Below are 17586 nucleotides of genomic sequence, written 5' to 3'. Positions count from 1 at the left end.
CCTCCAAAACTCCGTAACAGCCTCTGATGTGAGGAGTGAGTTAGGTCATTTCACCGCTGCTTTTTAGGTCGTGGATGTCTCAGGAGTTCCCACCCCTGAGAGCGCTGCTGATCCTGGCAGAGCGGCAGCGGCAGTGGCTGCTGGAATCTCATCATGGGTGGCTAGGGTCCCCCGCAAAACCCACAGTGGGAGCCACGTAATAAAATACTGCACTCGCGCTCTTCCTCGAGGAAGAAGCATGGTTTTCAACGCCAAGTAGGGCTGCAAGTTGGGCCAGCATTTGGAACACAAAGTTCCCTCCACAGTCACGAGGCACAACCGTTGAAGGCCCATGCCTCGCGAGTTCTGGCAGCCGTCACATGACAACCGCCACGCGCCTGACGTCAAGGGCCACCGAGTGCGTGGCTTGGTTCCCGTTAACTTCGACCGGGACCCGAACAGTAACGAACCTAAAAGTTTGAGGGAGCAAGCTTCCTTGCCGACGAGTTTACCCTCAGCAACCGAACTCCAGAAAGTGCTCTTCACGCCGGAAGTGCACTAATCCGCGGCACGTGGGGTTGCCAGGGCGCTCTTCACGTGACTGGGAGGAGCCTCGGGAACCTTGTAGCCAATGGTAGCGAGAGAGGGCGGTGCCTATGACGCGCCGGGACCTATCCCGGAAGTAGGGCTGATGTGGGGGCGGGAAAGGGCGGGGAGGCCGGGGTGTGGGAAGTGTGGCGGCCCCGCCCCGTCTCTTGGAACTGCCGAGGTCGCCACCGCTGCCGCCGCCGCAGCTGTGGGGGACTGGCGCGGTTACGCAGGCGAGAGGCGCTCTTTCCCTGCTGAAAGGTGAAGACTCTGGGAAAAGGTGGTGGGGCTGCGACCGGAGCGAGGCAGGGCCGGGGAAGGCGGCCGGAGCCGAGCCCCGACCGTGGAGAGGAGGAAGGATGGAAGGGGGACCGAGGCGAGCGCGGGACCCGCCAAGGCTCAGGCCCGTGAGGCGCCGGGCCGGGCCGGGGATGCCGGCAGGACAGGGGGCGTCTGAGAGGTCGAAGTGACGGCGCTGCGGGCTGGGGGGAGAAGTGCGCTGCCGCTGCCCGAGGGCCAGGTGCTGCTGGCCGGGTCCTGTTATCTCCATCCTTCGTGGGGACATGAGGCCTGGGCTGGGCCCCCCGCAGTGAGGATCCGGGCGGCGGCGGAGGGCCGGGGCGCGGCGCGGTGCGGGAAAGTCACCGGCTCCTCCTGCAGTGGGACGGTGGGGGCCGGGATTTGCTGCCCCCAACGCGGGTGAGCGCCCTGGGCGGGTATCCCCCCCGCCTCAACGAGCTCTTCTGCGACTTCCCTCCCACCTCCCCAACGAAGGATGGAAAAGTTTGTAAGGCCGGAGTTAGAAAGTCCCCACTATTCTGGGTGGGTGTTCTATAAATGCAAAAATAATAGATCCATGATGCGTGGCTCGTAACCTCTCCGAAATGAGGCGTTTCCCTGCCTGCATGCCAGTTGTTAAAAAGCAAACAAACTTTTTGCATAGTACCCTCAGAAAAGCAACCATCTCCCCAGCCCACCATGGCGGACGAAATTGATTTCACTACTGGAGATGCTGGGGCTTCCAGCACTTACCCTATGCAGTGTTCGGCCCTGCGCAAAAACGGCTTCGTGGTGCTCAAAGGACGACCATGCAAAATAGTGGAGATGTCAACTTCCAAAACTGGAAAGCACGGTCATGCGAAGGTAAATGCCCTTCCAGGTCTTTCTTGGTGTTGGGATTTTGATCATTTGTATTCCATTACAGAGCATGCAGTTTCTGTAATTATAAGTGTATAATGACACTTTTTTTTTTTTCTTCCCACAATTACTGGGTGATCAGCTATTTGAATACTGAAAGGTAACATTTCCTTCTTGGGCCCTTATAATGTTTCATTAACTGGGAACTGAAACTTTCCTGAATCCTAGTGACTTAGACAATCTATTCAGTTTACAAATGAGAAAACCTGTTCTAACATCATTCTAACGAACCTAAATTCATTTTTCTTAATCACTCTTATGATTGAATTACTAGACTATATGATATTGGGTCTGGATATGTCATGATACTGTTTAGTTTTTCACTGCTTCTCAGTTGTATGACCACTACATTTTTTTTTTTAAGAAAGTAAAATTAGATGACCTTGGAAGGAGAAAGAATCTGTCATAATCAGCTTTAGTATTATGCATCTGTGTATGTAATGAGTGATATCTTGGCAAAGATTAAACAGTTTCCTGTTCTCCCGTCTCTGTTAGGTTCACCTTGTTGGAATTGATATTTTCACGGGCAAAAAATATGAAGATATTTGCCCTTCTACTCACAACATGGATGTTCCAAATATTAAGAGAAATGATTATCAAGTAAGTACTAATTTCCTTTAGAATGCTGCTTGTTTCCCGAAGGTGCAAATACTTTCTACTGTCCATTGTAATTTAATAAAACCCACAAGTAGTTTTGTAGGTTTTTCTAACCAATTGTTAAGTACCACTTATTTTAGAAATTGAAGAAATAAATAGTGCTATTTAACACTTGTACCTTATCTAGGATGACTGCTAGTTTGCCACTTTTTAACATTATTGCATTTTAAAAAATTTGAACACTTATTATTTCTTAAATCAAGTGACTCTATATTGTGAGTCCAATGTTTAGTAAAATTACTATCTTCTTTGTTGTAAATTATTTCTCTTTGTTGTAAATACTTTCCAGGTATTTCTTTTCCCTTACCAGACCTAAGACTCTCAAGAAATTATTGGAATTCATGTTCCACCAACCAAGTTTGTGTGTATTAGTGAATGTGTGTCAGAATTTGGTATTCTTAAATAGGGAAATAAGTTGAAAGCCATAAATACAAAGGATAAAGTGTATGGTCACTGAATATGGTGAAGAAAATACAAAAACTTCGTAATTGTTTTATTTGTATTTAGTGACCATGCTGTGATCTTTTGTTAAATTATAGGTATAAACTGCAAGTTTTAGTTCCAATTATGCATTTGGATAAGTCATGTTTTATGATAGAGTTTTCTTGTTTGGAGTATTGATGGCAACCAAACCACTGACCTCATAGAATGTGGGAGCTCAGATTAATCATAACTAAAGTCTTTCTTGAAAGTCTGCAATTTCTTTATCAAGCATACTATATATAGAACTCTTTTCATTTTACATAGTGAAAAATACAAGTGTGACACTCGAATTCGTTTTACCCAATTTAAACTTGTTCCTTTCTATACCTCATATTGTGTTGTATAATTTTTAAAGAATGTCACCATTAACTGCAATTATCCAATGATTTCCTTTTACTTTTTGTCCATATGTAAACATATTTTTGCACAGTTTTAATCTAGTAAGCAGTTTTATATTTTCACTTTCCCACTTACAAATGTTTTCTAGGTTGCTTTGGAGTCTTCATAGAAATTTGAATTGTCTTAGTATAATAATAGCAAGATTTTTTTTAAGTCAGGCAGATCTGAGTTTTGATCTAGTTCTGCCACTTTCAAGCTGGGTGATGTTGAACAAATTATGCAACCTCTCTGAGCCTCAGTCTTCTCATCTACAAAGGAGGGGTAATATGAAGATTAATGAGAAAATGTACTCCATAATTCCCTCATAAGTAGATATGTACCAAAAAGTAGTTTTTTTTTTCTGCTTCCCCTTTTCCTGTATAAAAACTTCACTTAATCATTCCATTATTCTTGGAGCACCTAATTTAGACATGGCATTTAGTGGATGCTCAATAAACATTTGTTAAATGCATACATGATTACTCAATGAGGTAAAGATAGTACAGCCAACTAAAGCTAAGCATAGAATTTTCTTTTGCCAAAAATAGATTTCTGTTTTTATCCTTAACGTGTGAATGCTTTGAATATTCAATATTCATTAATATTCATTCAATATACAATGCTTTTGCCCTTGAGTGTTTCAGAAAGATGGTATCAGTAGTTCAGATGACTACTACAGTGATCAAATTAGCCAGTCATTGATTGGAGCTCAAGATTTAACATAAAGGAAAATTTTGGTTTGGGTTTTATTTTGAGATAAAGCAGGACCTGGACTAGGATGAGGGGTATGAGATGAGTGAGGCCCTTGCCTCAAGCACAAAATTTTAAATAAAGACAGTACCAGAAACAATGCCAAGCCACACAGGGGCCTGATCCTCTCTGATATTTTGTTCATTATAGAATTTATGCATTAATTCTAATTTTTAAAAATATTACATTAACCTGATCACTGAGGGGTGTGTGTGTGTGTGTGTGTGTGTGTGTGTGTGTGTGTGCGTGCGTGTGTGTGCGTGCGCCACCTTAAATTTTGCACCCAAGACGAGTGCCTCACTTGCCTTGCCGTAGTCCCAGCCTTTGGTATGTAGTCTGTGTTCCAGAGCGGATAAGAGAATGACTCAAGCCTAACAGTCTGGGTCCAGATCCTTGCTTTGGCACTTACTAACTGCATGACCTTGGTTGGCAAGTTATTTAATCTCTCACCTGCCTTTCTTTATAAAATAAGGATAAGAATAATAAACTCCTCATGGAATCACTGTGAGGTTTAATTAGTTAATTCTTAGAATAGTGCCTTGCAGAGTGAGCACTCAGTGATCACATCCCTTCATTATCAAATCACCATAGAATACTTATTTCTGTTCATTAAAAAAAATTAGTTCCATGAGCCTTTCCAATTATATTTATTGTCCTATGGTGGTCTTCACTCACCTTTCCAAGTGCCTTGATTAAATTTCTACTTATTATTTAGCTACATGTAGTCCTTTGTATTTGCTGAATTCAGTATTTCAAGTGCCAGTTTGACAGTCAGCTAAAGTGAAATATATATATCTGTTCATTATAATAATTAAAAAGTAAGTCTTTGTTTAGGAAAAGAAATGTATCAATATTTACAATTTTAATTTTACATATTTTAACATAAGTTCAGAATGAAAGGAAAATTGTCTCCTGAATTCCATTCCAAGATGTAGCTTGGATTGGAATTGCTAATTTCCATCACTTCTCCCAAAAGTAGTTATGGTTATCTGGGGCTCACTGATGGTGTAAAATACAAATACACCCAGACACCTTTGGGAATCCCCAGACTCTTAAATATAGAAACACTTGTTCAAACTCTGGTACGCACTTGAGTCATATTTCTTTAGAAGGTTCTGTGTTCCTGTGCACTACACCACAAGTTAAATGCCTTTTCTGCATTTGCTAAAGTTTTACCTGTTATTTAAAGACCACTTTTCAGAAGGAAAACTAATCACTACAGGACATGTTAAAGTGTATATTGTGCATCTTTGGATTATTGATGAATTGCCAAAACAGTGAATATTAAATCCTAGTATATTCTTCAAATAAGTGGTATGTCTTTTGGATGTGGAGTTGAATTTTGTTGTTGCAACTAAAATAGGACAACAAAGAAAATAATGATGCTATGAATTCCTTGTGCCTAAAGTCTTTTTATAATTTATACCTCTTCTGTGGAATCTTTGTGTTCCCTGGTAAAAGCAGTTTTTCTTTGGAGTAGAAAACCTCTAAACCAGAAGATCCCAGTACTGCAGGGACAAGAAACAGATATTTTGCTACAGTATCATTAAGGGTAATAGTGAGAAGAGTCTCCTACCTTTGGTTCCTAGACCTGTGTATTCTACCTATGGGAGAAATAGTACCATATATTGGAATATATTTAACCTGTAAAACAGCACCCAGGCCCAGAGAGTGTCATTCAGCAGGAGGCAAAGATGAGTCTTCAATAGGCAGATGCACACAGGCAAACTGTCTTAGAATGATGGAGGACATGGACCAGTGAATTCTCTGAGCATTGTCCTGTTGTCTTTTTATTTTGCCTGTCAAATGAATTTTTTAGTTAGAAATGATACTGTGTGAGGTACTGACAGTAATGTGACAGTTTACAAATCCACAGATGAGATTTTAGCAGAAGCACTGAAGGCAGCAAAGGCAAGTTTATATGTGGAGTAAGGACCCATTATAGTGAGCACAAACTGCTGCCTCTTCCATGAGGCAGGGGATACAATGTTACCAGGTAGCTGGCTCTTCCCCCGGGGAAATGGTGCCATATCAGGGACTCTGTATTGGTCTTTGCTATGAGATACCAGCAGTGGCTGTAGTCAGATCAGCCTTGGTGAGAGAAAACGGGTGTCATTGAGGCCATGCCACCATGGCCAATTGTTCGTGAGCCAATTGAACAAGGAATGGGAAGACTACAAAAAGAAGCTAAATGACATTCACAGGTAGAATCATCTTGTCACCTAATTGTCTGCCTCCTCGGTAGCATGTCCCCTTGGTAAGCATTTATATGGACACATTCTCTAACTATTTGGAGAGGTCCCTCCACGTACCACTTTCCCAGACCTTATTGTCAGCAATTTTCCCATCTTTTTCTTTCAGTTTTGTTGACCTTCCATCCATACTCGTAGCCTTTGCCCATAATCAGTGTAAACCCAAACCTTTGGTTCTCTCTTCTTTCAAGTCCAGTACATGAAGTTCTCATCCCCACTGTCTTTCAGGGCCACCTCTGAATAGTTGTATCAGACTATGCATAACGATCTAGAAACCATTCTGAATTTTGTTTTTCAGTCAGGTGGTCATAGGGAACTCCCCAAAAAGTCATTGGTACAAGTTGAGGGAGAAATTGTGGATGTTGCAGAAGAAGGTGCTTCCAAGTCTAATACAACTTGTTGGTGTCTTCAGGAGCTGCTCAAGTTGATCTCACATATGCAGCTTCCACTTGATGATGGAGTGCTGCTGTGCATACCCAACTTTATAGCTTGGTGTGTCAGATAACACTCTAGTTGATGATAGTGTTATTTCCTTGTGTTGTCTGATAACAATGATCAAACATTCAGTTCCCCCCAGGGACCAGCAGCTCTAAAGAAGTAGTTTAAGAGTGCTGCGGGAAGAGGAAAAGGAAGAAGGAGAAAGGAGGAGGTCTTACCTAAAAGTCTGACTGTTTTGAAATAGATTGAGAAATAAAATTAAATTCATAAATTAGGGCTAAGCCACCTGTAATGATGCTATTCCTTCTCCAGCCTTCTTCTGTTGTATACCAATAATACAAATACAAGCAAAAACGTTCCCCCATAATTCTCCTTTTTCATGTTCTTTCTTACCAGACCACATCATGGATAGAATCTGCAGTCACTTACTCTCCCCATATCCTTCCTTTCAGTTCATGCTTTGCTTCCTCAGCTCCCTGTACCCCCAACTATTCAGTGGTTACAGTGCTCTTTCTAGAATTCTGATATACCATAGCATTTTTCTTTTTTACTTTTTATTGTGGACATTTTCAAAATATGATGAACCTCACGTACCCATCATCCATCTTCCACAATTATCAGTACATAACCAATCCTGTTTCATCTGTACCCCACCATCTATTTTTATTTCCTGTACCCTCTACCTCTTGGTTATTTTGAAGCTAATCCCAGATATTATATCATTTCATTTGCAAATATTTTGCTATGCATTTTTAAAAGATATGGGCTGTAAAAAACAGAAAGCATACTGTGGCACCCCCAAAATTAGTAATTCCTTAATATCTTCAAATATCCAATCAATATCTACACTTTCCTAATTGTCTTTGTTTTTTTTTGTTTGCGTTTTGCTTTTTCAGATGTGATAGTTACTGTTTTTGTTTTACAGTTTTTCTAAATCAGGACCTAAAAGTCCACGCATTGAAATTGGTTGAGGTATCTCTTAAATCTACTTTATAGGTTCTCCTCTCTCAGACATGCATTTGAGTCTCTCTTCCCTCTCTTTCCTCCCTTCCTTCTTTCTCCCTCTCTCTCTCTCTCTTCCCCTCCATTTTTGATGAAGAAACTAGATAAGTTGTTCGGTAGACTTTCGCACAGTCTGTATTTTGCTAATTGCATTTCCTTTGTCCCACATATTTCCTGAAAATTGATAATTAGATGTACAGACTTGATCATATCCAGTTTAGATTTTTATTTTCTTCTTCTTTTCTTTAACAAAAATTACTCCATAGGTGATATTCTGTGCAACCATCAAGTAAATGAGTCTGATGGTTTCATTTTTTTTAAAATTTTTTAAAATTTATTTTTGGCTGCATTGAGTCTTCGTTGCTGTGTGTGGGCTTTCTCTAGTTGTGGTGAGCGGAGGCTACTCTGCATTGCTGTGCGCAGGCTTCTCATTGTGGTGGCTGCTCTTGTTGAAGAGCACAGGCTCTAGGCACACAGGCATCAGTAGTTGTGGCACGTGGGCTCAGTAGTTGTGGCTTGTGGGCTCTAGAGCACAGTCTCAGTAGTTGTGGTGCAAGGGCTTAGTTTCTCTGCGGCATGTGGGACCTTCCTGGACCAGGGCTTGAACCCGTGTCCCCTGCACTGGCAGGCAGATTCTTAACCACTGCGCGATGAGGGAAGCCCCTGATGGTTTCTATTTTTGTGCTGTTATTAGATATGTAAAAATTGCCTCAATCCATTAATTTATTAAAGGAGACAAAGTAATAATCTGTTACTTTTTTTTTCTTTAAAAGCCAGAACACTTCTATAAGAGAAAGTTTCCTTCAGCTATTTTGTTTACCCTGTGGTACAGTATATAATAGGAAAGCCAATATAAATACTTGATTCTTTCCCTTTAAGTACCAGTTTTCAAAATTAGTTGGTTTCCTGGCATCTACTGAAGATGACCAGTGAAATTTTTTTTTCACTGTGAACTCATTTAACACATTTAAACACATTTATGTTTCAATCCATTGTAGTTATTATCATTATTGATTCTCAAATTGTTCTTTCTTTATTCCAGACCTTATTCTGGTTAGCTCCTGAATCCCTTTGATATGGACCTAGTGGTCTTTAATAGCACCATGTTTTCTGATCTTGTATACTTCCTACTGTGGACCTGGAATTATCCATTTTCCCAGGAGCCCTATGGAGAGAAATAGCACCATACATTGGATTCTTTTAGTAGGAAATGACAGATACCACATTCTGGTACTAGTATTTTGGGTGTATGGTATAATTTCAAATGTCATTCAGCAGCTTGCTACACCACTGCATGCCTGACTCCTCTATTACAAGTTTTCTGACTCTACCCTCTCCTGTCTCCTTGCTTGCTATTAGCAAAATGATTGCTCTCTCTACCAAAAAAAAATTGTTCATAAACATCTCAAAGTTATCAAATAAGTAGATTGCTTACAGGTGAAGGATCAGAAGGAAATATTTAGAATTGACTTATAACTTTTCTTAACATCCTCTCCTTCCAACTCTACAGCATCAGAGAGGGCTTTGAGGGAACATTGAAAAAGTTGCACAGAAATACGCTTGAAACACAAAAATGACACTGTTAGCTTTTTTTTTTTCAAGATTGAAAATTACAAAAGGGGAAGTGGTACCTTGAGAGAGGAAAAATCTTGCAGATACTACCTTAACCAGGTGATCAAAGTTAATATCACCAGTAATAGGACATAGTGACATAATTTGCCTCTTGATGTGATACTGAGGACACATATATGTACTAATCCTTCCAAAAATGCACTAGCTGAATCATTAGGAAACAAACTCAAACTGAGCAACATTCTATAATACAGTGAACCTGTGCTCGTCAAAAATGTCAATGTCATGCAACACAAAGGGTCAGGAACTGTTCCAAATTAAGAGACTAAACTGACCTGACAGCCAGATAAATACAAGGCATGATCCTGGAGTTGGAAGGGAAAAATTGTTATCAAAGACAATATTGGGACAATTGGCAAATTTGAATATGGACTATATATTGAATAATATGTTAGCAATTTTGAATTTCTTGATTTTGAAAAATAAACTGTGGTTATGTAAGAATATGTCCTTGTTCTTGGGAAAAACACACTGAAATATTATTGCTGAAGAGTCATGATGTTTGAAACTTACTCTCAAATGGTTCAGCAAAAATAAGAAAAGAATAAGAATGTATATGGTATGCATTTTATGTATTCCATATATACAGAGAGGGAAAAAAAGCACATGTGGTTAAATGTTAACAAAGAGTAAATCTAGGTAAAAGATCAAGGATTTCATTGCATTATTTTTGCAACTTTTCTCAATATCTGAAAATTTTTTAATAAATTATTTAAGATCAAATAATTCATTTTTATTATTTAATTTTACTTTTCTGTAGCTTAGCTTATTTTTGAAATTTTAAATTTTATTTCTTATAGCAATTTATTTTAATATTTAATATTTATAAATATATATTTTAGTAGATGTTTTATAATATGTCTGTATCTTTTTGTATTTGAAATGCTTTATATTTCATCCCATGGCTTATTTTATTTATTCCCTTAAAAAAATAAAATACCATATAAATACCAAAATATCAGTATTATTATTTGGTTTATGTGGTTCAGTCACTAGTGGAGTGGGAACCTTTAACTCTTGAAATTGACAAGTTCTACTTCAGGGAATTGTTGAAAGAGCTGAAATAAAAAAAGATGAGCCTGTGGTTAATTGTTTAAAAATTACACTTCTGTCTCAACCTCCTTGCTTCCCGCTTTTCTGCCAACTACCTCACAAATGTTTGAGTGACCAAAAGATTAATTAAAAGTGTTTGTGGGGCTTCCCTGGTGGCGCAGTGGTTGGGAGTCCGCCTGCCGATGCAGGGGACACGGGTTCGTGCCCCAGTCCGGGAGGATCCCACATGCCGCGGAGCGGCTGGGCCCGTGAGCCGTGGCCACTGAGCCTGCGTGTCCGGAGCCTGTGCTCCTCAACGGGAGGGGCCGCGACAGTGAGAAGCCCGAGTACAGCAAAAAAAAAAAAAGTGTTTGTGGTGGCTTAGTAGGATGGTTTTTTGTTTTTGAGATTGTAGACATGTGCAAAAACTGAAATCTCCGGTGGTAGGTGGGGTTTCTATGGAAAGCCATTGCCAGAGTTGGTAGTGCCATAGAGGAGAGCTTTGAAACTCTACCTCTGTGGTATGCCTGTGTTATGTCATAGTGGCTAAAGGGGACCAGGGACCATGTCTTTAACTCTTTTTGTGTATGTCAATGGTAGCATCTGGTATGCTGGGTGATTGCCTTTTATAAAACCTGTTAGACAAATGGGACCTAATGAAACTTAAAAGCTTCTGCACAGCAAAGGAAACCATAAACAAGACAAAAAGACAACTCCCAGACTGGGAGAAAATAATTGTAAATGAATCAACAGACAGAGGATTAATCTCCAAAATATACAAACAGCTTATGCAGCTCAATATCACAAAAACAAACAATGCAATCAGAAAATGGGCAGAAGGCCTAAATAGACATTTCTCCAAAGAAGACATACAGATGGCCAAGAGGCACATGAAAAGATGCTCAACATCGCTAATTGTTAGAGAAAAGCAAATCAAAACTACAGTGAGGTATCACCTAACACCGGTCAGAATGGCCATCATCACAAAATCTACAAACAATAAATGCCAGAGAGGGTGTGGAGAAAAGGGAACCCTCTTGCACTGTTGGTGGGAGTGTAAATTGATACAGCCACTATGGAGAACAGTATGGAGGTTCCTTAAAAAACTAAAAATAGAATTACCATATGACCCTGCAATCCCACTACTGGGCATATACCCAGAGAAAACTATAACTCAAAAAGACACATGTATCCCAATGTTCATTGCAGCCCTATTTACAAAAGCCAGGTCATGGAAGCAACCTAAAGGCCCACTGACAGATGAATGGATGAAGAAGATGTGGTACATATATACAATGGAATATTGCTTAGCCGCAGAAAGGAACGAAATTGGGTCATTTGTAGAGATGTGGATGGACCTAGAGACTGTCATACAGAGTGAAATAAGTCAGAAAGAGAAAACCAAATATCGTATATTAACGCATATACGTGGAATCTGGAAAAATGGTACAGATGAACCTGTTTGCAAGACAGAAATAGAGACACAGATGTAGAGAACAAATGTACGGACACCAAGTGGGGAAAGGGCGGGTGGGATGAATTGGGAGACTGGGATTGACATATATACACTAATTAATATGTATAAAATAGGTAACTAATGAGAACCTGCTGTATAGCACAGGGAACTCCACTTTGTTGTACAGTAGAAACTAACACAATATTGTAAAGCAATAATACCCCAATTAAAAAAAAACTTAAAATTCTAGGCACACTGATGGTGTACATGCTTTTCGAATAAATTAATGTGGCCTGGCTGATTCCTCATACCTGTAATGAAAGAAATTCAATGATATCAATACTGTGCCTTTTTGCAGGTTAGGTTGATGACTGGTTTTGTTTCATTAATGTCATCAACAAGCTAATGTTTTTCTTTTTAAAAAAATCTAGTGGTGTTAGCAGTGAGCTGGAGACCAAAAATTTTCCACTTGAGTTTGTTTGTAATCAAATTATAAAACACATTGTTTGTAATCGTGAAAAACTGAAAATAACTTTTATGCCCATTAATACAAAAATGGTTAAATCAGTTACAGTATAACTGCAGTTGTGAAGTGATTAGAGAGACTAAGGTAGGTCCATATTTTCCAAAACGGAAAGATTTCTAAGACATATTAAGTGAAAACAACTTGCTGAAAAATACTTATAATATCTCATTTATTTTTTAAAGCAACTATATATTGTGTACATAACTTCAGGATACTCTATAAAAAAGCCTAAACTGTTTAATAACCTAGAGATTTGCGGGAGGGGAGAGTGCAGGAAGGAATGAACTTATATTTTTTGTCTATACCTATTTTATGCTTTTGTATGTGTAGCATTCTTAAGCACCAAAAATTTATTAATGTATTACTGTGTACTTATACAAATTAATGTAATTGGCAATTTATGTAAAAATTACAAAGGAGTGGGTGTAATCTAATCAGTGCAAATGATATAATTTCTTTCAATAGCTGATATGCATTCAAGATGGTTACCTTTCCCTGCTGACAGAAACTGGTGAAGTTCGTGAGGATCTTAAGCTGCCAGAAGGTGAACTAGGCAAAGAAATAGAAGGAAAATATAATGCAGGTGAAGATGTACAGGTAAAGACCTATGGAGAGATTGTTTATTTAAATCATTTTATAAAAACTTTGACCTAAACTAGTTAGCATAAAATACTATATGTGAAATATAGCTTTTAAATACTGCTGAAATGTTGAAAATGATCTCTAGAACTAGGCAGTTTTCCCATGATACCTTTTACCATGGCCATTACCAAAGAAAGTATCAGAGTTCATTTTTTACTACATAGACACTGTCAACCCCGAATTTGTTTTGAAGATCAGCCTGAACTATTCTTAAGGATGAGAAAGGATGTTATGGGAATACTAAAAAGTGAAGGTGACTTACTTTATCTTGTTATAACTCCCAGAAGTATAACGTCTAATAAGTATTGAAACATTTATAGTTCTTATTCTCCTTTTCCCTGGAAGTTTTCTTAAAAACCACAATTTGAGAAATTTAGCTTTAGAAAACTGTAAAAAAAAGTAGATTATTTGGTCTTGGAATACCTCTTTACAACATCAATATGTATAAAATATCCACAAAATCCAATGTATGATGAATTAACTGTATCTTATGTATGTATTGCCTTTTGAATACATTTTTGCCTGCATTTTTTTCCTTCTAGGTGTCTGTCATGTGTGCAATGAGTGAAGAATGTGCTGTAGCCATAAAGCCCTGCAAATAAATGGGAACATCAGGCATGAGCAAAATGTTTAGGTCTGGATCAACTGAAGATCTTTAGTTCTAAGTTGTCACCAAAGCTATGGCGTTCATAAGCAACCTCATTTCTTTTTTAATTGTTTTGAAATTGTGCTGAGTTAGTTTTGCAGGCAATTCGTAATTTAAAAAAATGATCAAGATGTATAAGTCTTTTTTTTTAAATTTTGTAGATGTCTTTCCTATAACTTTCCTGTGGTGTTCAGTATGTAAGTCTAAGAAACAGACAAGATAGCTTCAGCAGATGTGATTTGTCTGAGCAAATCGTTCCTAAATTTTAGTTAAATGATAAATAAACCAGGGTTTTAAATCAAACAATGTAGCATCTAGTGGTATTGAAGCAGTACATTTAAGTTGAATTAATCTGCATTAATTTCAAACTTAATATCATAGAATAAGTAGATTATGGATTGGAATTGTCAGAGTTTCAGCATGGGTGTGGCAAGTACAGATCCTTAAACAAAAATCATGTTATCAAAAAGTGCCAGTTATCTTAGTAACCATGTGCAGCCCACCTGTATTACCTCAGTCATTCTCTTCTTTGCCAAATTGCTGGTACACTTAATATAACCTATATTATGGTGATTTTAGTACTTTCTTATGGTTGACAGAGGCATTAAACTGTCTTGTGATTGTTAGCAAGTCATATTGTAAGGAAGACACAGAGGACAGTGGCAAAGGATGTTGGTTAAAGCTATAGGTTTTTATTCGTGGCCTTTGTATTCAACATAAAAATAGGAAGTTTCCATTTGTGTTTTTGCCTTTAACTCTTGTTTTCTCTATTTAAAGGAGTGACCTGCTTTACAGGATACTATGCAGTACTTTTTATCAATTATGTTGAATGAATGTTGGTATTTGTAGTAGTCACTCCTTTTCAGCCATTTTTAAGTAGACTTTTTTGACATCAAAATATTTGTTAGACAAAACTGGAAATTCTTACTTTAAATTGATTTGGAACATTTGTTAAATTTATGTATGTTTTTTCTAACATGAAAGTGAATCATAGAAGAAAAGTCACTTTATGTGATAATTATTATTTAACTTAAGAAGTATATGTATTTTATCTGATTGTCATGTGACTTAATTCAGTTACTGGTGCGAAATATATCTAGGAAAGAATTCTATAAACAATTATTTTAAAAAGTATTTTAGGTGATTCTGCTACATTTCTGTTTAGTCTTTTGGACTATATATCTTTATACTTCCAGAACTCTAGGCATTGTCACAGGGTTTGTGAGGACCTTTGACTCAATACCAGTCATTATATTGCAGTGAAACTTAGAACAAAATCACCATTTCAGTAATAACTTCATTCTCTAAGACTCATTATGAGACCTCTCCCATCATACTTTGACTTTTAAAAGGCCTTTGTACCTATCATCTAGAGGAAAATATGTACGATGCTGTAACTGGTCTACTCAGTGACGGGAAATAGCATTAGGAACAAAAGATCGCAAAGTTTTAGTTACTTAATTTGCACACACTTTTAAATCTTGTATTGGCCTCAGCAAACCCATTTGGAGAAGAAGCAAGATACTTTAAGGAAATGCAAGAGGAATTCTAAAGCACAAGAAATATTGAGGTTGTAGTTAATCATTTTTAGTATAACATTTTAGTTTTTGCCCATCCAAAGCACAGCTAGTAACTAGACTAAATTCTTTCCAGTATTCCATTTAAGTATCTACTACATACTGGTCTAGTTTTTTAGTACTCTGTAATATGTATCTTACTTGTGACTGGTTAGCATTGTTACCCACAGGAACTCCAAAAAGTTATCAGTCTGTGTTACTTGCTGGTCATTCATATGACCCCAGTTAACCACCAATGTTCTGGTTTAGTATTAATTCTGGATTGGCATGCCCTTGTTCTTCGTAATTTGTCAAACTTCACATAAATATATTTTCAATTGTGAGGTAAGTGTATATAAATTATAATAATGCATCTGTACCTTCATATCTTGAATGGCAAAAGCTATTTATGCTTAAATATTTCATTTTAAGTACTATAATGAAGTATAAGTACTCTTCTGTCATAATTAATTATAAGTATAGATTTTTAAAGATATGGGACTGTTTATTTTCACATAAGTCAGTACATGTTTTGCTAGAACAATATATTTCATTTAGAAAAGCTTTATAAATTGTATTAAAAGGAAGCAGGAAACATATTTTTTAACAGAACAGAAGTGACTTCATTCTTTTTTGACATCAGAAATGTTAAAAGTTGATTCCTAGTATTTGTTGTACTTTATTGTAGCAAATGTTAAATGTCAAAGTTACCATGTATAGAATGTAGACTGTCACATTGATAGATTATACAGTGATACCTTTTTGTTTGTAGGCATTTCACCAATTTATACACAATATTATAGTAACAAGTGGAATATTTGTTTCTTTCTAGAACAACATACTTTATTTCTACTGTGAAGACTTTGTTTTACCTTATCCACTACAAAGTTGTATACCCTCTGAAATAGATCAGATTATTGCTACTTTGACTTAGCATTTGCATCATAAACATAATTATGATGTTTCTTTCATGCTCCCCTCCAAGGGCTGTCAGTCACTTGAAATTATTGCTAACCAAGCTCTTGAATACATTTCCATTTATGGTACAAAATTCTGTACCAATGCTTTATAACAATTATCAGAACTCTCCTGCAGCCAGAGCATGAAATCTTTAATAGGAGATGCTGCAATAAAATGTTTAGGCTATAAAATTTGGGGACACAACTTTTCATTATAGCACAATGAGTGTGCATGTGCACACATAGCTTTGTATGTTTGTTCTTTTTACAACGTCATTCCAACTCTTAAAAGTACTGTAGTCTGGTAGTGCCTCAAATGTTGGTAACTTTTTTTTTTTAATTTACAGCTTTTCCAGAATGTGTTTTTGTACTTTAAAGTTTCTCAATTAGATTATTTCTAGTTGAACTGTAATTTGAATGCATTGTTCTCAGGGCTGTTTGTGCTAAGTGCTGAAGTTTCATTATTTCAAAGCTAACTGCCTGAAAGTATATTGCAAATTTTTCCCAAATTATAATAGAGTGATACATACAAACAAAATTCCGTAATATCAACATACTTAAACCATATACTAAATATTCAAGAAAAAAATGAGAACATTAGTAATATCTGTACTGGAATCTTGCCATATTTTTTTTCATTTTAGAAAAGAATTTGGTAGTCTTATCTTAGACCCTTATCCTTGATGATATATCTGAAAGCATTCCTTTGGCCTGGAACCCAAAGATAGTTTTAGAGCCAAACTTTGATGTGATTCTCAAACATATTTAGGGACAACAGAACAAAAATTCATAGTACTTTTTTGGGTACATTAAAATGTTTACATATTGAATTCTGTAATATGAACTAGGAACAAATTTATTATGAGAAAATATGGCTCTTAAGCAGAAAATGTGTGAACTATAAGCATATTTCCATAAACAGTATATTATATTGAACTTGTCAACAGTTTAAAATTTTCTGATATAATCTAAGCAAAGTATTTCATAGTTTTCAAGCCTTTTTTTTCCCTACCATTCAGACAAATAATAGGCAACAAAAGCTTAAGAAAAATTTATTGTGGAAAATCTTAAAATTGAGAAAATTCAATCTATTAACTTTATTAAATTTTTTTCTCTGAATTGGGTATATGGCATTATTTGATTTTAGCAGGGAACATTTGGATTTAGCTTACGGAACACAGATGTTCTGTGGGAACATGACTTGAAGTTCTATATAATGTTTTTTCATTAAATAACCATCTGAACATCAAGGTAACTACCAAGTGAGGTCAAGTGCCTGAAAAGTGCTGTATACATCTTATTAGCATGTTTTGCTTACATGAAAGATGCATCTTATAGCAATGCATATCAGGCTTTCACCTTCTAAAAACACACTTGCCAAACTTTACCATCCACCACTATTTCTGTCTCCTT

General features: G+C 37.3%; 1 protein-coding gene across 1 annotated transcript; it reads left to right on the top strand.

The window, feature by feature from the left end:
* The first annotated feature begins 719 nt into the window (after nucleotides 1-719).
* On the top strand, nucleotides 720-17292 carry EIF5A2 (eukaryotic translation initiation factor 5A2). The gene is made up of 5 exons (XM_081234395.1): nucleotides 720-828; nucleotides 1511-1710; nucleotides 2260-2364; nucleotides 12836-12967; nucleotides 13555-17292. The coding sequence occupies exons 2-5, from the start codon at nucleotides 1546-1548 to the stop codon at nucleotides 13612-13614; spliced, it is 462 nt and encodes a 153-aa protein (XP_081090521.1). The 5' UTR covers nucleotides 720-828; nucleotides 1511-1545; the 3' UTR covers nucleotides 13615-17292.
* Nucleotides 17293-17586: the final 294 nt, after the last annotated feature.

Source organism: Mesoplodon bidens (assembly GCF_964165515.1).
Source record: "Mesoplodon bidens genome assembly, chromosome: 5".
Taxonomy (NCBI): domain Eukaryota; kingdom Metazoa; phylum Chordata; class Mammalia; order Artiodactyla; family Ziphiidae; genus Mesoplodon; species Mesoplodon bidens.
This window is presented reverse-complemented; position numbering and strand designations above follow the sequence as displayed.